The sequence below is a fragment of the Hibiscus syriacus genome, unplaced genomic scaffold (genome assembly GCF_006381635.1).
Source record: "Hibiscus syriacus cultivar Baekdansim isolate YM2019G1 unplaced genomic scaffold, ASM638163v2 tig00010263_pilon, whole genome shotgun sequence".
Taxonomy (NCBI): domain Eukaryota; kingdom Viridiplantae; phylum Streptophyta; class Magnoliopsida; order Malvales; family Malvaceae; genus Hibiscus; species Hibiscus syriacus.
In genome coordinates, this window is record NW_024062210.1 from 1,487,612 (window position 1) to 1,514,294 (window position 26,683).

The following is a 26,683-nucleotide window of genomic DNA, read 5'->3' on the forward strand; positions in this document are numbered from 1 at the left end:
TAACTCAACTTGATTAAATAATCACCCCTAAACAAAAATTTTATGGCTTAGTAAAAAGATGTCTACTTTAATAAATAATATTTTTTAATTCAATTAATATTAATTTATTTATAATCCTAGACCGAAAATTTAATAAATAGTATAAATATTATTTTGAACAATTTTTATTTAGGAAGATAAAATTTATTCCTAATAGATATTGAAATGACCACAATCTAAAACAAAAATAAATGTCAACTGAAAATTTATAACTATTTACTCTAGATATGGTTGACCATACGTAATTTAAATATAAAAATTAAGTTTTACCTGTTTATCTTATGCTATTTACAATTGCAGCCACAAATTGCAACAGAAGGTTACATGATTATACTCTGTCTTCGTCTCTTTATGAGTTCCACCACAATGCCAACTTCATCTCTATTTTCTGTTGATGTAAAGCGGCAAGAAACTCGTGGCATCCTCGAGTCACGCCTTGGAACTGTTGAGCACTGAAAAGTCAAAACAACCAACGATATGTTAGGCGACAAATATAGAGGGTAAATGGGTATAATTTCGTAGATTCAATACCGTATCCGTTTCAATTGCGGTGAGGATGAGTAAAACTTTAGTGGGTAGTGGGCACGTCTCCAGTTTAGTAGTGATTGTGTGAAGAAAGATTTGAGAATGTACTCGCGTGGGTTGATGTGGATTTAAAAAATATTATCCATCATAGATAATAGACGGGTGGTAAATTTGAAAATATTAAGTAGATATCAAGATGGGGGAGGGGGTATCCGTACCCGACCCGCCCGTTTGCCATCCTAACTGCATGTGCGCGCATGCATGCTGGTTTTGGAAAGCTCTTGAAACCCTAAAACAGCTAGGAGAATGGACCATGTTATTTGTCACAAAATTCAGCCCACCATTCTTTCAAAAAGTGGGCACTTTACAGGAGCATCACGGCGGCTGTGGCCAAAACTGGGCTACCGGACAACCCACTGGCCTGCTTCTCAGAAATGGACCCGTGAAAGCATTGTCATCGTATGAGTCTATTATGCGACAATTTAATTTAATATAATTTTAGTATAAACCGTTATCTTCTTGAATTTAAAAATTATAAAATTTATAACATTTTTATTATAATTAAAAGTCACATTACAAAAAAATTAATAATTATAATTGAAAATGTTAATTTTCAATTACAACTTGAAATATTGACCTAAAAATTACAATTTTAATAATATTATCGACTACAACCAACTTCTATTGATTTTTAATATTACATTAACAAATTATATTTTAAAATTCCGTTACTTTATTAGATAAGGCCACGAGGGGGGCATGCGCTTGATCCTTATCTCCATCAAAGAAGATCCTCTTGTCGACTCAATGGGCGCTAATGAAAGCAACAGTGGACAATGGTTGCTTTCATTGGTTTCCTCAGCATTTACGCTTCCCAGCAACAAAAATAAAACTATCTAAATAATATTATAAAAAATATTTCACAAAATAGTAATAAAAGTTTATTTTTATGGATGGCGACCTATGTTCGCACTGTAGAATTCATTCTATATCAGTAATTAATTGTTGGAACGTATTATATCGTGAATTATTTTTTCCAACACATTATCTCGTGGATTTTATCTTGTGGATTTTGCCTACTTAATATATCTGGTCAATGAATATATATATATATATATAGTATATACTAAATTTAGAATATATATTTATTATTTTACTTTCTATATATTATATTTTTAAAGCTTGATATATCACTTGTCTTCTAAACTTTACAATATTGTCAAGAATAAATAATGGACGAAATTATCAAAATCAGAAATAAATAAAGTCAATTTAGGGTCAAATATTTTTATAATTAAATTAAAATAAATAAAAAGAAAATTAACATTTCATTAACTACATTAATTTTTGGATGAAATGTGTAATGTTTGTATACATTAGAGACACTGATGGCCAAAAATGTGTAAGTCTTAAGTTAAGAAAACATGTAAACGTTAAAGGATAAAATGTATATTAAGCCTTTTTAAAAGGATTATACAGTAATTTGACTATTGTTGGGGACCATCAGAGGGGAAGGATAATTTCGTTATTTATTTTATGTCTACTGTTGATTTTAGTCCCTCAGCTATGTTAAAAAATATAGATTCAAACTAATTTATTTTAAAGTATGTGTTAATTTATTATTCGTCACTAGATCCAACAATAAGAATATTGAATTTTTGGTCTCGAGAGATCAAACAATGTAATTCGATCTTTCAATCAATTAATCTGAATCAGGTACTGTAGAGGTGAGGACGATCATTCTAACCAATTTGTTCTACACAAATGTCAGGTTTCAAATATCTAACATTGTTTAAGGGATCTAGTATATCATCCCATTAGATCAACTGATTGTTAGTTATCATCGTCACATTTTTAATTATATCTTTTTAATTTTAGGATATACCAGATAAAAATGATAACTTAAGTATTATTTTTTGTGACTCGAAATTTCAACCTAAATTTGGTGTTGAACTTCTTAAAAAATAACGAATCAAATGATATTATTTAAAAAAGAATTTCTAGAAATTAGATGCAAATAATTCTACATATGGAAGAAAACCAAATCAAAAGAAGTGTTGTAAAAGCATCTAAAAGGCACATTCAACGGTATGCACTCAAAATATATTATTTTTTATATAATATTTAAATATTTTTTTTAAAAATAAAAGGTATTAAAATTTCAAATATATTAACTAAATTAAACTTTCTTTTATTAATTTAAGGCGATTATAATGTAATATCTATTATAAAGATTTTCAATCATTTAGCAATGAAAACTTAAATACTCTTTGTAAATACCCATTTTCGTTCGAGTTTCTTTTTATATGATTATATCATATTATATATTATTTTATACAGTATATATTATATAGTATGGTATATTATATAGCATATATATTATAATATTTATATAGTATACTTTATTATATATTATGTTATATTATATAGCATATATTGTATAATATTTATATTACATATTATATAGTATTATATTATATATTATAATAGTATATTATATATTATATATATTATAATATATGTATTTATTATTATTATAATATAGTATTATTATATCATATATCATATATTATATTCTTTTATATTTATTATTTTTAGGTCCAAATTCGAGTCTAGTAAAGTCCAAATCGGGTCTAGAGTGAAGCCTAACCGAGAAGCAAGCCTGACCCAACAAGCAAGTCCGATGGGAGCCCAGTAAGGCCTAAGCTTGTCTGCGTGACCCAGCAGAGGCTAGGGTTTTGTACTTGGTAAAGGCACCACAAGGGAGACATCAAATGGCACGTGAGGGCCATGTGTCAGTGCCAAATCGAAACCAAACAACAAAACGAGGAACAAATCGAAGGGGAAAACGTCCCCTATTTTTCACCAACAACATGCCGAGAAAATCGGCCACAACTGAACATGCAAATGAATCCTAACAAGATCGGGATTTTAACAACCCGATTCAAGGGAATTTTTCCCTTTCCGAAGGCTATAAAAGGCCTCCGATGAAGCTAAGGAATGGCACCAAGAAACAAAGCAATATACAACAAATATACCAAAACCCAAGTTAAAGTAAAAAGCAAAAATGTTCGAAATTAAAAACAAAAATCAAAGCTTAAAGCTTTGTTTCATCGAAGGTTGTCGGGATGTGTAGAAGCCTTGTCGGGAAAGGAAAAGCTACCGGAAGTTGAAAAGGCTCGTCGAAAAAAGTAAACCTGAAACTTCATGTTTAGATCTACGCCGGTGGGGAATTTTTTGGGATAATCGGGCCTTAGTTTCATGTTCACGGTGTTGAGAGGAGTAGTTTAGGTTTTTCGACCACCGGTGGTGGTGGCCATAGCGGCGGTCCAGGCGATGGGGCGTAGTCGGGTTTTGGTCGTTTTTGACCGGTTGGGGTGAGTTGGGAGAGAATTTTGAGAGAGGGGAGATAAGATATTTTGATGAAATGGTTAAAATGAATGGGATTTGTGATTTTTGGGCTATTTATAGGGGTACCCTTGTGTAATTATCAAAATTTTAAATTATTTTCGCAGTCCCTACAGTTTTGATGTGTAATTCATTTTGGTCAATTGTTGTAATGTTGCAATCGAATTTTGAATTATTTTAATTTAATCCCTATTTATATCTTCTATATTTTGCAATTTGGTCCCCTAACCCTTTTATTTCTTCTTGCATCTTTCATCTAGCATCAATTTGACCCTTAAATTTCAATTTTTTTTACAATTTAATCATCTCTAATATATGTGTTTTTAAATTTAATACTGATTTTTTATTTTATTTTTATTGTTTAATATTAATTTTTACTCTTTTTTAGGCAATTTAAAATGGGTCAAAGGTAAGTAATTTAGATAGAGTTTTTAAATTTAAATTTAAATTTTTAATTTTCGCAATTAAGACAACCAGTAAATCAAATTGGTACGGAAAGGGTAGTGCAAAAGTGTTATTCCTTACTTGACTGTAATCGACTCCCGAATCCGATTAATTTCTGATAAATCGTAGATCAGATAAATGGTAAGTTAAGGTGTCCGATCAACCTAATTTAAAATGATCGGTAGCGGATCCTTACACCAAATTAAGTCGGAACTCGATTCCGGGACCACCCGAAGGATAGTTAAGACAATCTTGTAACCTTTAATACTCAAATTTAAGACTTTTAAAGATAATAATAATCTATTTAATGTGGAACCTTTAGTACATATTCAATTGATAGGAACTTGGCACATGATTTAATATGGATGGACTTGGTTCAATAACGTGCTTCGTACTAACACACATTATGTGTGTATATGTGTGATAGTATCCTATTACACAATATAGAACTCTTTTAGTTTTATACATGTTTAGGATAGTTGGATGAGTGAAAATAGATAGCTGAGATTTACTCCTTATGTTTTTCCAGTGAATATCTTCTAATTTCCTATTGTTAATCTCATCTAATGGTCTTAAATTTGTGCAAAATTAAAAGAATTTTACATTGTGTAACATGATCTTATCTCATATATATATATATGTATATATATATATATATATATATATATAATTGACACTTTTTTCTTTTAAATTTAATATTTATTAGATGTAAAATTCACCTTCCGCAGTGCATTGATTTTTATTTTATTGCCTACGGCTAAGGAAATAAATCAAAGAAAAGAAATTCATTGAATATTAGTAAAATTGATGTTTTAAAAATAATTCAACTTCATCACTTAACTACGACAATTAACTATATAATCAATTTATAATTACTAGTAATATTATAAAAAACATAAAACAAATTATATTATATGAAAATAGAGATAAGATCCTATTACACAATATAAAACTTTTTTAATTTTACACAGATTTAGTACCGTTTGATGAGTGAAAATAGATATCTGAGATTAACAATAGGATATGAGAAGATATTCAAAGGAAAAAAAAATAAGGAGTTAATCTCGGCTATCTATTTTCACTTATCTAACAGTCCTAAATATGCGTAAAACTAAAAAAAATTACATTAGGTAAGTCGAGGGTTTAAGTCACAAAATTAATAATATAATTTATCAATCAATAAATTGAATATCACTAATTAATTTAAAAGATAGTATAATTTGTGAGCGCGCATTAAAAAAACTTTAATGTTTTATTTTAACCCTTGAATTATATCTTTTAAATGATAAATAATAATAATAATTTAAATACTAGATAAAAATAATAATGAAAATAAGAGAACGAATATAATTCAAAGGTCAATATGAACAATAAACCTTTATTTTTTTTATATATAGAATAGTTTATTAAATTATTTTGAATCGTTAAATATTAAAGTGGACCAAACAAGACAAGTTCAAATAATAAAAACTTAGTCCAAGGCAGCTTCAAGAAATAAATAATGATGGCATGTCATTTTAAATTCAGATTGAAATAAATAATATCACATAATTTTAAGAAATAGTTAAATTTATTTTTAAAATATTTAATGGTGTATTATTATCAAAACATTGTTAATATATATTGTTTTACTAATTAAAATGTTTAAATATATTTTCACGTAAATTAAAAAATATATTATTATGGTATCTCCTTTGCTGGTCAATATCTTTGGATGAAGTTATATGGTTATCAAGGCAAGAGACGTGCAAACTCATACTAGTGGATTTCATTAGAGAAGAGATGCATTCGAAATGGATTTCTACTGTAGTTACGTTCAAGAAGGCAATGATAATTTGAGGATGTGCACCGATTTTACAACCTTCAACATGATGGTTTCCATATCTATAGGGGGACTCTCGAGATGAGGAGAAGACCTTCATTACATAAGACAATCTTTTCTGTTATAAGGTCTGAAAAAAGTCAGCGCCACCTTCGAGTTCCTTTTTTAACAAAATCTTCGAATAAAAAGAAAATAGAGCCTTGTGCAAACGACGTGATTGTGAAGAGTTCCTTCATAAAGCAATACATAAAAGACCTAGTAGAGGTCTTCTAAGTCCTCAGACTATATGGCATGCACTTAAATTCCTCCAAGTACTCACTCGGTGTGGGTGCATAGAAGTTTTTGGGTTTCTTAATCCCATTCAGAGGATTGAGGCTAACCCGAAGAAGATCTCGGCCATCCTTGAAATGAAGCCTTTGGTGAAAATTCTATATCTAAAAATATTTCTAATATATGTAAACACTAGAGTTCTACACCATCATCTTAAATACTAGAGTCCTCTAAAGGTATTTTGTTGTTATCTCTCCAGAAATGTTCATATCCTCTACTATGTAATCATAGCATTGAGATGCTTGTGCAGTCACAACGTATAGATACATTCTCTTTGGCCAAAAGCATCAAGATGCCTCTCCTACATCCTAAACAAAATGATATATTCACCATCTTTCATTAACTAATCATACGAGTTAAGACGCCTTTGTTACGAATAAGTAACATCGAGATACCTCTATCATTTATGCAGAATCGTTGAGATGCCTATGTCGACCTGTGACCTCTTTAAGGAGTAGAGTTGCCTCCACGCTAAGCTTACAGCTTATAGAACTTATTCAATGGGTTGAGTTCCCTCTGTTATAGCAATATGAGTTATTCCATTATGTTTTAACCAGAGTCAAGATCTCTTTTCCCTAGCCAAAGCAATTTCTTCGTCACTTTTAACATGGTGTAGATTCCTCAGCCCAACGTAAAGTATCCTTCCGGATGTGTGGAGATGCCTCCGCTCCATATCCAATGCCATTGTGTTTGAACGAGCATCGAGATGTCTTTGTCCTAGCTAGAGTGACTTCTTCATCACTTCTAACATGGTGAAGATGCCTCAACCCAACCTATAGTATTCCTTCAGATGCGTGGAGATGTCTCCGCACCACATGCAATGCCATTGGGGTTGGGTTGCCTCCTCTGCCTGACAAGAGCGTTGAGACACCTCCACTCCTCTCAAATTAAAGGGACTCTTCCTAAAACCAGCTGACAATATGAGTATCTTCACAGCCAACACACAGGTCTTAGAGATGCCTCCACCCCAAAAGCATCAAGATGCCTCCACATATTTTGAAATATCTTACTGGATAGAAGTTGCCTCACACTCTAGTTGTTATAGTCAAAGATTCAAATCACAATCGTGTTGCATTTACCGCGGTTGCAAGTATAACGAGCACTATTGTCGTGATTACAAGTGTCGCCGTTATATAATAACGATCGCGGAGGGCAACGCATCAACGCATCAACTAAATTTAATAATTTTAAATATGATACAGGAAATATAATATAAATATCTTAACATATTATATTATAATTTATATAAATCTAAAATACATTACATATAAATAAAATATGAACTCGTAAATTATGATGATGGATGACATACAATATTATTTTAATATTTGATTTGATTTTTTTGGGATTTAATATCAGCTTTTTATATTGGTGCATCTATCACCGGTCACCATTAATTTCAGGTGGGGTATCTAGATATTAATTTTAAATGTTTATTTTAATGAAAAATAATTTTAAAGGTTTGTTGTTATTATTATGATTTTTATTTACTACAATTATTCCCTTTATAAAATAATATTAATTCTTATTATTAATTCTAACTTTTAATTTTTTCATTATTAATGATAATTTTTTCAAACTAAACGATGAATAAATATTAAAAATAATAAAAGTATGAAGGATTTATAAAAAAATATAATGTCAATTTTACATTATATGTAACTTTTACTATAAATTCAATCATCATTTTTTAAGAAAAAAAGTCAAAAGTTTTCATTTTTATGATTATTATTTACTAAGATTATTCCCTTTATAAAATAATATTAATTCTTATTATTAATTCTAACTTTTAATTTTTTCGTTATTAATGATAATTTTTTTCAAACTAAACGATGAATAAATATTAAAAATAATAAAAGTATGAAGGATTTATAAAAAAATATAATGTCAATTTTACATTATATGTAACTTTTACTATAAATTCAATCATCATTTTTAAGAAAAAAAGTCAAAAGTTTTCATTTTTATGATTATTATTTACTAAGATTATTCCCTTTATAAAATAATATTAATTCTTATTATTAATTCTAACTTTTAATTTTTTCGTTATTAATGATAATTTTTTCAAACTAAACGATGAATAAATATTAAAAATAATAAAAGTATGAAGGATTTATAAAAAAAAATATAATGTCAATTTTACATTATATGTAACTTTTACTATAAATTCAATCATCATTTTTTAAGAAAAAAAGTCAAAAGTTTTCTTTTATAAAAATGTTAGTTAGTATACTAATTGTTTTTATAACCATTAGTATCCGATCTATTTATCCAAAAATTCAAGTCGAGTTCTGCAGAGGCGATGGCAATCCTCCAAACTCAATTTGCTTCATTTGTAAATGCCAAAATTCGTACTGCTGACCTTGCTTAAGGGATATAGCCTTATCCTACTAGACTAATTTGTTGTTGGTTTATTAATTTTTTAATAATGATAAATTCTCAATTTATATATACTTTATATTAATATAATATTATTATCTTAAACATCGTTATGTGAACAAATAATTTAAAAAATATAAAAATAGTTGGAATGAAAAAAATAACATGAAAATAAGTGGAAGGTATTGAATATCTCGTCAAATCTATCCGAATTTTGCAAAAGTTAAAGATTAAAATTTAATAAAATAACAGTAATATGAATTAAATTAAATTAAATTAAATTAATAAACATATAAATATTAAAAACCAAAAATAATATTATATCTTACCAAGCTAAAGATAGAAACTCGAAAGCATATGGATGTGGGTAAGTTTTGACCATTAAACAAATTTGTTTTAATTAAGCAAGATTAGCTTTTCATCAGTTGGCCGAATCTCGTCTCTATTGCGTAGATGTAGCTTAGCTTTTGCTTAGCTATCGCCGGCCTCGCACATCATCAATCATTTTGCATTTTTATATATAGAAATCTATTAAAATAATAAATTATTTTCTATATATCGTCAATTAAATTACTTATGTAGTAGTAATAAAATTAGAATAATTTAAAAAATAGTTTGTGGCAATGTAAATTAGATATAAGTGTATTTTAGGTGGCACTAGAATCTCAAATTCCTTTAGTTATTTATTTATTCATTTTATTGATAATATTTACTCTAAAATTTTATTTAAACTCAATACATATAAAATAATTATATTATTAATATATAAATATTTACCCTAAAAAATATTTTAATATCCACTTCTATTCCACTCTCTAGAAATTTTTGAAACACATCATAATTTATATAATTACGTTCAAATTTAATTACATCATTACTTCTAAACATGTCTAATTATAAATATTGAGTGTTTAAAAAGACACGTTATATTTTAAATTAAAAAATTAAATTTCAAACTTAAAATATATTATTAAAAGGTACCCATAAACCCAAATAAAAATATCAAAAAAATATTTGAATATTATACTAAAATTGTTTTTAATTTTTCTCCATCTGAATTATGTCATTTAGATTTTACTTGATATAAAAACATAAATGAAGAGGAATAAAATTTTGTTAATCAGATAATTAAAATTTATAACTTTTTTAACCATGTAAATCTCAACCATTTTTAACAAAAAGATTAATTCTATTTTACATCTTAAATATCTAATTAATAAATTTTTCATTCTTAAGATTTATATTAAACAAAACTTTAATTTCAATGCAAATATAGATAAAAGGATAGATTAAAAAAAGAAGCAGCAAAGTCTTCGACAGACACCAAATGTAACAGCAAGTACAATAGCGTGCCTAAAAGAGCTATCGGTTCTATCAAACCTCCGTACCCTTATCATCTTCACCGTTAATCGTTTTCATCTAAAATATTAACAGTAGATTCTTCATTATTAAGAGGTTTTCTACGGAAGTTGCTCTTAATTTGGTGTTGAGGGAATCCTACTATCATACCTCCCCTTACCTCATTACATATGGGAATAAGGGTCAGCTAATAAAAGGTTTAATATAAAAAAGTGCCTCAACTATAATATTTTTTCCATTTAGGTGTCTATATTTTTTTCCAGTTAATCTAAGTGTCTAGTGTTACAAATATTATTATTTTAAGTGTAACGACCATAACTTCTGTTAAAAAGTTAACGTGTCATGTAATTTTGCATATTTTATTTTTAAAAAAATTAAAAAATATTATATTTCAAAAACCTATTTTTTTATATAAATCCCTCCCACAAAATGAATGTAATAAATCCACCCGGCGTCATTCACCAGCAGTGTTAAGCCCTTGATTGTTTCTGAATCTCTCTTTCTTGCCTTGTTGAGTGAGTGCAGCAGGGAAAGAAAGTTGACTAACAGTAACATATCAAAATGTTTAAAGATTTGGTGAATGAAGATTAAACTTCAGTGAGCCCTATTAAATTTAAGAAGATTAGAAACCTCTGAAGCTTTTAATTGACTCGTGTATACGAATCCAGAATCCTCAAGCAGAGGACAGGCATGAACCATTTTATAATCATTACAAGGTCCCAACTTACACCCATGACATCAGTCTGAATATTACAAGCGGTGAAGTGATTTTCCCAAGCCTTCAAAGGATATGTCGGGGATGAAGTGGGGGATTTGTGCGTTAGTCAGTGGTTGTTAATCGGGTGGCTGGTCATCGGGGTAGACTCGGTCAACGACAACAATGATAGCAAAGGACGGCTGTCGACACAAGTATATGGATTAAAATTAAAATTAAAATTAAAATTTTTAAATTTTTAGGGTTTTTTAAAATTTCAGAAATTTTGGGGATTTTCGATAAAAGAAATTATATTTTTAAGTTTCTTTAAAAATAAAAATTTCAACATTATCAAAATGAAACACATGTTATTTAATAAAAAAATTTAACGACAGTTACGATCGAGATAATTAAAATGATAACGTTTATAACGTTAAACATCTAATTAACTAAAATAAATTTAAGCATCTAAATATAAAAAAATATAGTTTAAACACTTTTATTAAGCCTTAAAAAAAGCAAGTTAGTAGCATAAACTAAATGTAAGTGGTTAAAGAATTATTATTACTATATATATATTAAAAGTGTGAACATTTAATATAAAATGATAAAATATATTTAAATAAATATTACATTACTCTCACTTTAATTTAATTATAAAAAACAGTAAGTCTGTAGGGAAATACTCGGGTGCGGTAACCTTAATATACGGTTAAAAAAAGATGTTATTAGTTTTGTTATTGTTTAAATAACAAAATCAATAACAAAACCGAAAAAAATTGACCGGAAACATTATTAGGCGCTACCGATTTTGTTATTATTGGATATTTTATCGGATTTGATAAAAATGACCGGAAATATTATTAAACATTTTTACAATAAATGTTAAAAAAATATGTTTTAGATAAATAATAATAATATTTTAAATAATTTTTTATCAAATTTATTATTTAAATAATAATAAAACGGGCAACACATTATTCTAATCTTATATTATGGTACTCACCGTAGAAATTCCCAAGTCCGTGACCGTTTGTTGAAACCCATTTTCTAATGTTTTCCCAAAGCACTGTATTATTATCAGGATATGAAAGATCTAGACCGTCTGATCTGCATCGATTGAGGATTACCCCACAGAAAGAATGACAACCCATCGTCTGATTTGATCAATGCAAAATCTCGACAATGACATGACAAACTGACCCATCCTCTCTGTACCATGTGATTTCTTCTAACAATAAAAGTCCCCACCACCTGCAAAACACATGGCCCCCACTTTTCGAAAACCGTATATCTTCTCCCGATACGCATACGGCCATACCCTTTTTTATTTTTAAAATAAATAAAGAAATTATAAAAATATGAGATTATGAGAAGCTTCGGAAAGTGACGCGTGGGGAAAATGTGCAAAGGAAGGGCAAGTTGATTTTTCGAGGAGCGGGTTCAAGACACGGCAGCCAACTTGAGCGTGAAACTAGCGGCAAAAGCTGACGTTTCTTTGGGGATATATCTTTACTTGTTCTCAGCTCAGCTGCTTCTGGAAATGTGTCGGCTGACCCTCGTTGGCTAAAACTGGCTCAGACCGCTAACCATAGGTAAATCGTGGGGTCCACTAAATTATTTAAAAAATAATAATAATTTATTTATTTAATTTCTTTTTCAGCGGGTGATAACAGAGATGGTCCATCCAAATTATCCAACGGTCACCGAAGTCGGGCTCTATGTTTTGCGCTAACGTTTTGTGTGGTATTTTATCTATTTTATATTAGTATTTTTTAAAAATGTAATCCATTAATTTTAATGAATGAACACATAAAAAATAATTAAAAACTGATCAAATAAATTTAAATTTTAAAAAAATAATATATAAATAAATATGATTATAAAGACTAATATAATCATGAAACATGACATCAGACTAATAATTAACTTCATCACAATAAAAACATTATATTATTATTGAATTATTTTATATTTTAATATTTAATTTCATAATTAATCTAAATTAATTAAACGCATACATACAATTCGTGATTGAGTTTTTGAAGTGTTGTTATTGTTTACACGTGTAAGTGCAAAATTTATCGAGTGGACTATTAGGTTTCACCAATCTTTCAGTGATTGTTTTGTTTAATGGAAACGTGAAAGAGTCACGTGTGGTTTCAATCTTTGATTACTTTGTTAAAGGAAATAGCAAATTATGTGATAAATTTTCAATTGCCACAAATTTCTATAACGCAATTTTTGAACATCGAAGTTAATATCGTTTTACTGATATGTATATTTTTTAATTAGTGTGATTCGGTTATAAAGCAATATATTTTTAGACTTTTTAATTATTATTAACATACATATATTTTGTATAAGTAATTTTTGTACTCATAGGATGAATAATAGTATCTTTAACCACAAAGGTCATTTGATAGGTTCATATGTATATATTTATACTTTTTTTTAATTATCTCTATTAATATATAGCGTGATGATCAATTTACATATTGTAAAACTATTATAGTGTTACACAAATTTAAGATTATTGAATAAGTGAAAATACATAATTGAGATTAACTCCTTGAAAATACACAATTCTAAGATCATTAGACATATACTGAAAGGATCTTGACGAGATTCAATATAAACAAAAAATATTTTATTTAAGATCATTATGCATTATGCATTATGCATTATGCAAGCCACAAATATGTTTAACTAATACTCAACCCAACACGTCTAAAAGATATGTGATTTATTTTCACATGATAAGATATCAATTATCTTATTTGAAAACAATACAGAATGTATTGCTCAATTGAAAGAATGATACATAAAAGGAAATATACTTCCCTAAAGTTTTCTCTCTTGTGATTTTTATAAGAATGGTAATGAATTCGTTCAAATGATAATTTGAAACATTTATTCAACAATGCAATTATCTATTTCAAAATTTGAATATTGTATTAAAGATTTAATTATAAAGACTCAAATATCTTATGTGATATTGTTACGATGGGAGTAAATACACGTTGTGTACTTTTTAATGAGTGTTTAATTGTATTCAACAATGCATTATCTATTTTAATAATTGAATAAAGAGCTTTTCCGTTAAGTTTTTTAATGAGACAATATGTTATGTGTATAAAAGATATGTGTAATTTTTTGTCTTCGTTAAATTTTCCCATGATATTTTTATCTTAGTAAGATTTTAACGAGACACGTTATATTTATAGACATCTAAAAGGAGTGTTGTGAATATTTATTTATGTGAATATCTATTATGATTAAAATATTATGTATTAAATATGAATTTGATGTACTTTATTATTAAAACTTTAATATCTATCAAAATCATAATTCTATATAATATGTATTTCTTAAGTTTATAAATATGAAATTTAGAGAAAACATTATATATAATTTTAGATTGAGGTTATATTACAAGTTTCTCTCTTTATACTTATACCTTTTCTTATTGTTTATTTTTTCAATTTCACAACAGAAATATTATTATCATGTGCATTTAATGGGAAAATATTTTATAAATAGGACATGCATCCATTTAATTAGGGATGGAATTAATAGGGCCCTAAAAAGTGTCTTATATTTCCCTAAGAAATCATACAATTATGCATAGATTAGTACATTGTGAAAATTACACATTAACCTCTCTAAATTTTTTTAATTCATTATAGTCCCTAATGAAAATATTTGTTTTGTCTTTGCATTTAGTTAATTTTTTTTATCTTGATAGTGCCGTTATCTAAACCCTCTTCATATATAATGTACGATAAAATAAACATTTAAAAAAATAAAAATAAAATTCAAATAACAAGATGTGTCCAAATCAATTTTATAGAATGGCAATAAGACCATCGCTGCTGTATGGATCAGAATGTTGGGCAATCAAGAAGGAGGATGGAGGCCGTAGAAATGAGAATGCTTCGATGAGCATGTGGTAAAACTTTGTGGGGCATGACACCAAACTCTGCTATTAGGATGTCCTTGGGGGTGGTGTCTGTATCCGAAAAATTGAGGGAGAGAAGACTACGGTGGTTTGGGCATGTCCAAAGGCAACAACCGTCGGATGCGGTCAGGAGGGTAGAGTTGATTACAGTAGACGGTGCCAGAAGGAGAGGAAGATCAAGGCGGAAGTGAGAAGGCTGCTTGAGATCTGATCTGAAGGATTTAGCCATTACCGAGGACATGACCTTTGATAGGAAAGTATGGAGACTTAAGACCAGGGTAGCTGAGTAGTGCGGGTCACAGACATATGGTATAACATCTCTGTCTTCTTTTTAACACCTTTGTAATAACTTCCATGACTTCTACTTTATATACGTTTATGTCATTAGATTTTATGAAGGCCTAGAACTAGGGTAGCGGAGTAGTGTTGCCTTAGTTTAGGTTTTAACCCATTTGACTTTATTCCTTCTCGTAGCTTGCTGTCGTTGACTATTGTGTATCATTCTCTTCTGGTTTCCTCTTTTTAAATTTAGTCGGGTCTTACTTTTATGTCTATATGCAGAGATTTTTACGTAGGAATTTATTTACAGGGATTATTTCCCATTACAGATGCACATATGAAGCCTGCATATGAAGACGTTTCAACTATGTATTTATTTATTTACTTATACATGCATTACATTTAATCTTTATCTTTGATTTTCTGACTGCTGTAGGTCTTCCACGGAAGCTGCTCTCAATCCTGGCATTAGAGGCAGTCTACTACCCTACCTCTCCCTATCCCATTGTATATGAGAATAGGGTTTTGTTGTTGTTTGTTTGTGCAAATCAATTACATCCATTTTCAATGAAATTATTGTTTTAACAGAAAGACAAGCTTTTTTATTTGTTTGTCGATAAAAAATTAAATTAAAGAATTAATACTTGAATTTTAATAAGATTAGCATTTTAGAAACTATGGGTTTAAATAAGCTCAAACATAGTTCGTTAGTGGTTACGTTCAATTAAAATTTATTAATTATTTAAGTAATCAATAATACTCATATTATTTTATTTTATATAGATTTAAACTTCATTTTCTAAAATAATATATTTTCGTTTAATAAAAAATAATTTTAAAAAATTAAGTACGGTACAAAAATAGATTAGATATTCGATAAAATATGGAAAAAAAAATTCACCGGAAAATATCTTGGATTTTTTTAAACGAAAAATCAATTTTAAAGAAGTTGACTAAAACACCCTTTCACCAAACCACAAAATCCAGAGCCCAGCCACGCCAACCGAATGCAAAAGCTGATCTAAAACAAAAGGAAAATTCCCAAAGGGCCGTGATTGACTAGGATTGTGGGTCCCATTCTGACCGGACCTCAAGCACGGACTTCAAATCCTTTTAATAAAATCTAAATTAGAAACTTTTCTCGGGACGCTTTTTTTTTTTTTACTTTTAAAAAAGGCATGAGCCCCGTTATGACCTAAGATCTTGCTTCCCCACGCGCCTGCGTTTCCATCGTCTTTCTCTCTCTGTGGTCTCACTATATAAACTCGTGCCCCCCCCAACTCTCTCTTTCACGACAAACTTGCTCGTTCGCATCTTGTTTATTTTCCAAATCTCTTAACGATACAGAGAGAAGAATTGGATACCTTGAAGTTCTTTCCCGATAGTTGGTTTTCATATTTTTTTGATCGTTTTCATGGATGAGTTAAACAGTAAGAAGCGAGTCAGAGATGACTCGAACGAGTCGGACCTGGATTCGCCCGAGGTGAAGAGACTCAGAGATGATTTCTTGGATTTGCTTGACGAGTCGGATTCTTTGCCTGTTAATCAAGACCTTGCATCGGTAATGAAGAGTTTCGAAGATGAGATATCTGCTGCGCAGTCTACTTCGACGGAATCGGCGCCGGTTGTTTACCTGACTTCCGATTCCGGTGATTCACAGACGGATCTCGGTTACCTTCTCGGGGCTTCCGACGACGAGCTTGGTCTGCCTCCTCCTATGGCTTCTACAACTGGCGGTGAAATAAGGTCGGAAGTGACTGATCTGGCGCCAGTCGACTCACACTCGTCTGGAATCGGTGATTTGTGGGGGTTTGAGGGGCAAAACCGAAGCTACGATTCGCTTGAGTTAGGATTCTTTGATAATTACTATGTTGACCACGTTGCTTATGACGGATTGTTCGAGTATGCCGATGTTTACTACGATTCTTCCGATATTTCCGGTCAGTTATGGCCGCCGGAAACTCTTTCGGCGGAGTAAAACTCTTGAACATTAATCTTAAAAGAAATCAAGCGAAGCGAAATACAAGACTTAGCCGATTTGTAAATTGTTTTGGCGCTTCTCTTAGAATATCTTTTTATTAAAACATACAGTTTGGTTTAGAATTTTGAAAGGAAGGGTACTTGGGCGTTTTACAAAGCACAATGTTAGTTAATGATTTTTTTTTTTTAAAGGGGATGGGATTCAATATCCATGAGGTTTTACACCAACTTGGTACTTGTTTTACCAGTGAAGGAACGTGCTGTGTCCGCTGTAGGCCTTCCTTTTCCAGATCGAGATCGGAATCGGATTTCTCCCGCTAATCCATTAAATTTGCCGGGTCTAATTAATTTAATCTTTTTTTAAGTTTCTTTTTCCGGGTTTCCTAAATTTTTGCTTAATTCATATTTTAATATTTTGTCATAACTAATTTAAATAGATTTATGTTTTGTTGAGTTTTTTAATTATTAAAAATTATAAAATAAATATTTGACTATTTATATGTTTAAATCCATTAAAATGTTGATAATTGTCTTAATTAGAATTTAACATATTGACTGAGATATAAATATAATAATATTTTAATGATCTATATTACTATTTGTTATTACTTTCAAGTATTGATTTTGTATTAATTTAATAACATAATTTATAATATTTAAATTTTATTAGATTTCAATTAATATATTAACATTCAATACATATGGTTATTAATTTTTAATGAAAAATGGATGAATCTAAAACATATAATAACAGTTAGATGATTATTTTATATTTTTAATAGATAAAAGATTAATAAAATAAAATCATATATTTTAGAGACAATTTATGTATTTTATCTTATTATTTTAAAAATTTTAATCATTATTCATTATATTCGCCCGGGTCTAAATTTTGGTTGACTATTTTTCTTAAATTATACGTATCTATTTTGATCCTCTTTCATTAGAAGAATAGTGATAGTGATAATGAGATATTTTTTATTATTTTTTAATTCCCATGTCTTTTCTAATAAGTAACATATTTTTTAAAATGACCATCCAGTTCAGTTGGTAGAGCACAAGGTTCTTAATCTTGAAGTCGTGGGATCGAGTCTCACGGAGGGCATTTCATAATTCGGATGTCTTTTACGAAAGTTGCTTTCAACTTGGTGTTGGGGGTAGCCTACTATCTTACCTCCTCCTTACCCCATACATATGGGAAAAAGGGACAGTCATTTTTCTAATAAGTAACATATTTTGTTCGGTGATGTATATAATTATTTTATGAATCAAATGTAATTAATCAAAATATATTATTAACAACAAAAATTATATAATTGTTATTATTAGAGATCTTAAGTTTGAATATAATATTGTAACTTGTAAGGATATTTGAATAATCATTGTCAAATGATTGAGAATATTTTATACGTATATTACGTTATAATCACTTCATACTAATAAATTATATAAATCAATATAAAGTTACAAAAAGTTGATATATTATAATATTTTTATAATTAAAAGAAAATAAAACTCGTATTTTAGATAAAAATATCTTAATATCATGTAATTATTAAAACAAAAAACTATCATTTACAGAATATACATATAATCTATACAAAATATATCTCCGTAGTAAAGTTTTAAAACTTCAACTTTAATAATAATTTAATACCTTATCCGCTTATATAATTGTTCGTAGGGACGAGACAACATTTTATGTTAGAGAAATATATTAATAAAATTTTAGAGAAACAACTTATAAAAATCATAAGGAAATAAAAAAAAGTTAATAAAATATTTTAAAAATATTTAAATTATGTGTACTTTTTTTTTTATCAACAACCCAGCTATCGCCTCTCAACCCTTCGGTTCATCTTGATTGTTTGTTACGACACGGTAGTTACTCAACTTCGTGCTAATAAAGTTTTGTTGTTGTTGTTCGAATTGGACTGAAATGAAAGAAAAGGAAAAGGAAAAAGAAAAGGAGGGTGCCAAAAAATATGAAAAAAAAGTATACAAATTTTATTCAAAAAGAACAAACGAGCACGGTACTCAATAAATACATATTTAAAATGATATATTTAAGTACTTAAAAAACTTCATATCTATACAACATGAGATTTGAGAATCTCATTGGAATTATATATATATATATATATATAGTTCACAAGTGTTTAAATATAGCATTCGACGTGTTTCACGCGCGTTTATCTTTTTGATAAAATTTGTTTATTTTTTTCGTATATATTTTACCCCTATTTTTTATTTTCTTTCATTTCACTTCAATTTGACCATCTTTTGCCACATCAGCGGAATGCGTTTATTGTAGAATGAGTCTGGTCATATTAGCATAATTAGGTACTAATTTTTGATGCGATGGTGCTAATTTTTTCTCATGTATAACCAATTTCGAACCTTATTTAATTTAAAATAATTTTTTAAAGGGACTTTCAAAAGGTATAATGTCAAAGTTTACTTATAACATTTGACAAAATAATCTATTTAACCTCTATTTTCTTAAAGCACTTTGGTACCCAATATTTTATTTTGGATAAAATACTTTATAATTGGATAAAAATAATTAATTAACTAACGATTAAAGCTTTATCGATGATGTGATAAGTCTTACGTGTCCAAAATAATAATGTGACATGTGATATATCATCACTTTGAACACATATTATGTGACATGTCATCTCTTTAGATACGTGACATGTGATATATCATCATTTTAGACATATTAAACTTATCATATCAACAATAAATATTAACCGTTAACCAACTGCTTTCATCGTCAAAGGACATGTTATCTAAAATATCACATGCTTTAACGATGCGTTGAAATGAAAATCCACACATGTTTCCAAATATATCTAATATTTATGTTATAAATATGTTAATATAAAAATATATTTATCATGGTCATAATAAATTCAGGGGTTAAATCTCTAAATAAATTTAATGATACTAATTTTAATAAATGTATAATATATATCACGTCATAGACATGAATTACATAATTTATTAACATCCAAACAATAATTTGAACCTAAAAAATCCAAACAATAAAAAACCAAAACAAGTGGGTTACATTACTATGCACCGTCCGATTTACTTTAATCCACGTGTCAGATGATTACTCATGGTGCTCATATGGGTTTCAGAGTTCTAGTGCTCTACTGGATATTCCATACTTGCCCACTGCTCTAATAAGATCGGCGGATTTTTTATTAGAGAGAAAAAATAAAAGAAAAAAAAGGAAAAAATAACCAGAGTGTGCGAGAGAGATCCAATTAGCAGATGATGAAGATTTTCGTCAAGACTCTCAAGGGAACTCACTTCGATATCGAAGTCAAATCCGAAGATTCGGTTCGTTTATTTTCCCTTTTTAATTTATGTTTCCCCCAATTTTGAATATCAATTAGGGTTATTAGATTAGAATCCACCTATATTTATTCTTATTATTGTGCATATGTTTGAATTAGCGTTCATGAAATTGAATTTTGAGGATCTTGATTATTGGACGGTTTGTTCAGTTTTTAGGCTGTAATTGTTTGAATACGTTGACCGTGTTGGATGGGCTTGTTATTTTGATTACGGTTAAGTGACTGATAACTCGTATAGTTAATTGTGGTTTCGTTTCCTCTGTGGGGGATTAATAATTGCGTATAACTTGTTAACTTCTGGGTTGCAAGCAGAATAAGGAGATGTAATATGTTTAATGAAGAAAAGGAATTGCTCAATTTGATTAATTCGTGTCCTTTAATACAAATGTATAGATTGTATATATTGATGTGTCAATGTTATTTTCTTTTCGAGTATAGATTAGACTCCAGATTGAAGGTATAGAAGTTGTTTTTGTAAAATGTTCTATAAATTGGTTGCCATTCTTGAACAGTGAGAATGAAGTTCTGCATTTTGGGCGTACTGCTGATCAGGGGGCGTGTTATTGAAGGATGTGGATGTTCGAATTATTTAATAAAATATTTATTTTGAAAAACTTCATCCGTTTTCTTATGCTGCACCTCTCCCTTTTTCTCTTCTTTTAATAAATATAAGTGGGATTGATGCCTTTAGGATAAACTGCATGGTGCAGCTGCCTTTTACTTCCTCATTGGGGTGTAATATAATTCTTTTATTAATGCTTTGCAATTTTTCTTCCAGGTAGCTGATGTAAAAAAGAACATAGAAACAGTTCAAGGATCAGATGTTTATCCTGCTTCACAACAAATGCTTATCTATAAGGGGAAAGTTCTTAAAGATGACACGACATTGGCTGAGAACAGTGTTGCTGAAAATAGCTTTATTGTCATCATGTTGACAAAGGTGAGATTGGTTACAACTTTCAATATCCGGATATGTTCTCTCTGCTATTACCTCCCTCCCTCCCTCTCTTTCTTATGTTTGTAAATTTTCAGCGACTCTTCCAATCTTTTGTCTAAAGTAGGCTTGCTTTGTTCTGTTAAATGCATAATCTGTCATGATTTTTTGTGCATAATATGTCTGAAAACAAAAGTAGGCTTACTTTCCTAAATCCAAAGTATTCCTTCTTAATGTCATCTATGGTCCTTTAATCTATTTGCATCCTTATTTTGCAGTATTTTTAATTTTGTATTAATCATGTTCTCTCTCTCTTGCTTAAATCAATGCTAGAATAAGAGTTCAACTGGTGGGGGTGCGGCTGCTTCAACAGCTTCTACAGCTAAAGTAAGATGTAGTTTTGGCACGTCTTTTTCTGTGTTTGTCCACTCTTTTTATAAATATTACTGGCATGCATAATTTATTGTGAGCAGGTATTGCCAATGTGTCTTTTCAGCTTATATGCTTGAGAAGACATTTGCATTTGGTATGACATGACTTAGGATTCTGTTCTCCTAGTGGAAGAATTATTTTTCCCCTTAAATGCTATTACGACTGATGAGCAACGAAATTGAAAAAAAAAATGCATTTTTACATGTTCAAATCATTGGATGAGCTACCAACATGACTTGTTTTTTCAGATGTGGCACAAGGTTGAGTTGTTTTGTGCCCAAAAACTTACTATCTTAGTCAAACTGTTGAGTGATACATACGTACATACATACATGCATGCATGCATATAATGCATAATGTTGGAGTCTTAGTTGGTTTGTTTACTTGGTCTTTCTTTTAAACGTTTATTGGTTACACAACCTCTTAATTAAGCTGCTCAGTTATTCAATTGTTCTCTCTTATGTTCCCTTCCAATAGCAAATCAGCAAGAAAGCTAGTGGCCACTATCCAATCCTCCACTCATTCAATCTATCAAGAACAGTAGCAAATTTTCTTTCTTTCTTTTTTTAATTTAAATCCTCAAGAATGTGTGAATGTACTGGCCAGATCATAATCATAATATTGATATTGATGATGTGAGAATGTGCACAAACTTAGCTATCAACTCTCACAAAATCTTTATGTGAACTTTGGTCTTCAGATTTGTTTTTGAGTATGAATATAGATGTTAGAGTCTGAGTTGGTTTTATTACCAACTTGATCTACAGAAGCAAATTTTCTTTTTGATTTATTTGATCCATCAAGAATGTGTTAGTGTACTGGACGATATTAATAGTTATTGTTATTATGTGTGAAAGTGCAGAGGTAGCTATCAACTCACACAGAATCATTATATGGATTTTGTTCTTGTAATTTCCTTTCGAGTATGAATGAAAATGTCTGTTTTTCTTCGCTTTATTTACTATACAATATTTAGGGTAATTACTTATGTAAGCTGTGCACATTATATAAAGGTTATTGAGTAGTGATCTGGCATAAAAATCTTGCTGCTGTTTTCTCATCTTGGAATAAATGTCATCTTTGCAGGCTCCCCAAGCAAGTGCACCAGCTCCGGCACCAGCACCGGCACCAGCACCAGCACCAGCTCCGGCACCAGCACCAGCTCCGGCACCAGCACCGGCACCTGCTCCAGCAACAGTTTCTTCTACACCTGTTGCAACTTCAGCTGTGTAAGTCCTACTCCACACTATTGTTGAGGCATAACAGCTTTGTAACTAATTAATTTGCTTGTTATGTGATTTTCAGTGCTGCACCTGTCTCTGAATCTGCACCTGTTGCATCAAATACCACTGCGTGAGTAACCTTTTCTCGGATTGTAATTCCATGTATCCTCCTGTTTTAAAGGGTGGAAGGCATGCTTTTTCTTTAATTGTCTCTAAGTGCTTTACAATAGGAAAGCTCCTGGTTTTCCTCTTTTTTGCCATCATTTTTGTAATATCTTCTATTATATCTTTGGGAACAGGTCAGAAACTGATGTTTACGGCCAAGCAGCTTCTAATCTGGTAGCAGGAAACAACTTGGAGGGAGCAATCCAACAAATTCTTGACATGGGTGGGGGAACCTGGGATAGAGATACCGTTGTCCAGGCCCTTCGAGCAGCTTATAACAACCCAGAGAGAGCTGTTGAATATTTGTATTCTGTAAGTATTCCTTGTATCTTACTTGAAGAGGGGGAAGCAAGCCCTTTCTTGTGTGCATTCTGTTACCAACTTTGCATATGGTTGACACGTTGTTACTACCATTAGTTTATTTTTCTTATTAGTTTAGATACAGTAATTACTAATTGACTGAGCTCGATAAAGAGGTTCTGTGGGACTGATGATTATGCCATTTTATCATTTATAGTTGGTCTAAGTTTAAATTTCCATGTGCCCAAAATGCAATTTCTTCCATTTTAGTCCCTTTTGACGTGGGGATGAGTGTGAATTATGAATGATGGGAAAGCTAGATATCTATAATATGGTGGGTTCTAATGCCATTTTATTCTTGCGCTATTTGGCACTTCTTGTCCTCTCTTACAGTGTTATTTTCGTTTGTGATTTTTTTTTATATTTCATTTACCATGTATGTACATGACTTAGGAACAGTCTCTCTTTGGTTGGAGAGAAGCTTTCATTTTATTTCCTACCTTTTAGCTGCCGCTTCTCATTTCCTTATCCATTGATTGCAAAATTTTAGGGTATCCCAGAGCAAGCTGAAGCTCCACCCGTGGCCCGTGGCCCTGTAGTTGGGCAAACAACCAACCCTCAAGCACAGCCTCAACAGCCTGCACAAGCAGCATCTGTTCCCACAAGTGGACCCAATGCAAATCCATTAGACCTCTTTCCCCAGGTAGAGTTGATATGCAGTAAATATTTGTTAAACTAGACGAGAAAACTTAACCATCAACTCAATGGTCCTTTCTTTATACAGGGCCTTCCCAACATGGGTGCCGGTGGTGCAGAGGCAGGCACTCTTGATTTCTTACGCAACAGTCAACAGGTCTGTCTCTTTCTTTTTCTCTCTTCATGTAAATTCCTACCTAGAACCACACTCATTTTGCCTCTCTTTCTCAGTTCCAAGCTTTACGATCGATGGTGCAGGCCAACCCCCAGATATTGCAGGTTATTCTCTGATCTGTTGTTTCTACTTAGTCATGTGCGTTCGTTTTTTTCGCATCTTTTCTGAATTGCTTTGTTTATTTTATTGCAGCCTATGCTTCAAGAGTTGGGGAAGCAAAACCCTCATTTAATGAGACTTATTCAAGAGCATCAGGCTGATTTTCTTCGCTTGATCAACGAACCTGCAGAAGGTGGAGAGGGGTGAGTCCTATCACTTTTTGTTGCCAAGTTCTTGAACCTAGTTGTGCATGTGTATTGAATGCTTATATGCTATCTTCCGTATCATAGGAACATATTGGGGCAATTGGCTGATGCTATGCCACAAGCTGTACAAGTCACACCTGAGGAACGTGAAGCCATAGAACGGGTTAGGGTTTTCTTCTATTATCTATACTTATTTTTCGCTTCCGAGCCATGTGTTTTGCTCATAACAATTTATGATGGGCTTGTTTTACAGCTTGAAGCGATGGGATTTGATCGAGCAACTGTCCTCCAGGTGTTCTTTGCGTGCAACAAGAACGAGGAACTAGCAGCGAACTACCTTTTAGATCACATGCACGATTTTGAGGATTAATTCGGTAAGAAGATAATTGGTAGGGGAAGTACATTTTTTTTTCTTTGCTTTTGTCATTCATGCTCCTTCCCTCCCGGCCCTTCCGTCTTTGTTTTAATTTTCTTAAACAAGTGAAGTGTTTGGTGCAGACACAAGGGATATATATATATATATAAATATATATAAGATGTTCCTTTTTATGGATCAATTATTGTGACGTTATATACAAATTATCTTTCTATTGTTCGTGAGCCAACTTCCATGCACTCGTTTCTTTACTGCGTGTTAAATTTTAAGTTATTTGAATTTCATCGATTTTCAAAATAATTATTAAATCAGAAAATGACAGCTATGGTATATTTTTACCTTTTGATTTAATTTTTTTATTGGGTTGACAAATTATAAAATTATTCTTTTTAAACACATTTTTTTTAGAAAAACATTTCCGAACTACAAAAAACCAATTTCAAAAAAGGTTTGATTTATATTTTGAAAAAAGAATTGAAGTATGAACCTAATTTATAATTTATAATAAATTATATATAAATTTCTCAAACTAGTATTAACAATCGTGTCAATCAAATCGAGATTTAATCAAATTGAAAAGTTTTGGGTTTGATCAGTTTTGTCTGTAAAGTGTATGTATATTGTTAATGGTTAATTTTTTTTTGAAATATGTATTACTTTGTAATAATATCATACTATTAAAAAAGATGATTTATTTATTTATGTTATTTAATTTAAGGTAGTGTATTCTATATATATGACAAATAAGTATTGTTAGTAAGAGTTTTATTTTAAATTATATTCGAATAAAAACAAACTACTTCTAATTATTTATTTTACTTTAAATATAAAGTATTAACTAGTAAAATTAATTATGAAATTCAATTAATTAATCATAACATTTTGATAATGGTGCATTCTTTACATTTTACAATAAGAAACACACACGTCGAGTAAATTTCACTCCTGGTTTATTACTTTTTATCAAAATTTCATTTATCGTCTATAAACTTTAAAATCGCATATAAGATTCATAATTTTTTAAGAACATTTCATAATCGTTTAATCAAAAGTTAAAAATCTAACTGTCATAACAATATAAATATCACTTGTCAATCTCCATGGTTTGCACCTATGAATAATAATAGGGGTTTTGAAAATTGCTTTAAAAATATTTGCGAGTTTAATTTAAAATTTAAATGTGTGAGGTTGTTGTTGGAAAAATTAAGTAAATATTGCTTTTAAAAATATAAAATAATTTATAATTTTTTTATTAGTCTAGGATGATTACATGGTAATATCTGTTTGGAAGAATTTAAGAAATAATAACAATTCATTTAACATCGAGATCACCTGATTCGTGCAATAATTTATAATTTAAACGAGTATAAATGAATAATTTTACTCATAATTACTTTTGAGAAAATTAAAAGCTAAAATTTTCAAATTTTAAAAACAACTTTGGTCTGAAGCCTACAATTAAATGTTATAACATGCATGTGTAACT

At 30.0% G+C, this 26,683-nt stretch overlaps 2 protein-coding genes across 6 annotated transcripts; both read left to right on the plus strand.

Moving 5' to 3' along the window:
* Positions 1-11,194: 11,194 nt before the first annotated feature.
* LOC120203789 (ubiquitin receptor RAD23c-like) lies at positions 11,195-25,199 on the plus strand. 5 transcript variants are annotated; one of them, XM_039203963.1, is made up of 13 exons: positions 11,195-11,205; positions 20,489-20,574; positions 21,370-21,531; positions 21,859-21,912; positions 23,044-23,186; positions 23,263-23,310; positions 23,480-23,657; positions 24,196-24,348; positions 24,430-24,498; positions 24,573-24,620; positions 24,709-24,818; positions 24,906-24,984; positions 25,075-25,199. In XM_039203963.1, the coding sequence occupies exons 2-13, from the start codon at positions 20,506-20,508 to the stop codon at positions 25,189-25,191; spliced, it is 1,230 nt and encodes a 409-aa protein (XP_039059894.1). In that variant the 5' UTR covers positions 11,195-11,205; positions 20,489-20,505; the 3' UTR covers positions 25,192-25,199. The 5 variants fall into 5 exon arrangements, with proteins under 5 accessions (XP_039059894.1, XP_039059895.1, XP_039059893.1 ...); XM_039203964.1 differs by lacking the exon at positions 11,195-11,205 and having other exon boundaries at positions 20,432-20,574; positions 24,573-24,612; positions 24,701-24,818; XM_039203962.1 differs by lacking the exon at positions 11,195-11,205 and having other exon boundaries at positions 20,433-20,574.
* On the plus strand, positions 16,528-17,242 carry LOC120203791. Its single transcript, XM_039203967.1, has 2 exons — positions 16,528-16,598; positions 16,647-17,242. Exon 2 carries the CDS (start codon positions 16,655-16,657, stop codon positions 17,216-17,218), a length of 564 nt encoding a protein of 187 aa, XP_039059898.1. The 5' UTR covers positions 16,528-16,598; positions 16,647-16,654; the 3' UTR covers positions 17,219-17,242.
* Positions 25,200-26,683: the final 1,484 nt, after the last annotated feature.

What these genes read in the sequence shown, in the direction of transcription:
- LOC120203791 (XM_039203967.1), top strand. Translation starts at nt 16,655, where the DNA reads ATGGATGAGTTAAACAGTAAGAAGCGAGTCAGAGATGACTCGAACGAG.
- LOC120203789 (XM_039203963.1), top strand. Translation starts at nt 20,506, where the DNA reads ATGATGAAGATTTTCGTCAAGACTCTCAAGGGAACTCACTTCGATATC. An exon ending in CCTGTTGCAACTTCAGCTGT is followed by an intron (nt 23,187 to 23,262) that starts GTAAGTCCTACT and finishes TGTGATTTTCAG; the next exon opens with TGCTGCACCTGTCTCTGAAT. An exon ending in CTGTTGAATATTTGTATTCT is followed by an intron (nt 23,658 to 24,195) that starts GTAAGTATTCCT and finishes GCAAAATTTTAG; the next exon opens with GGTATCCCAGAGCAAGCTGA.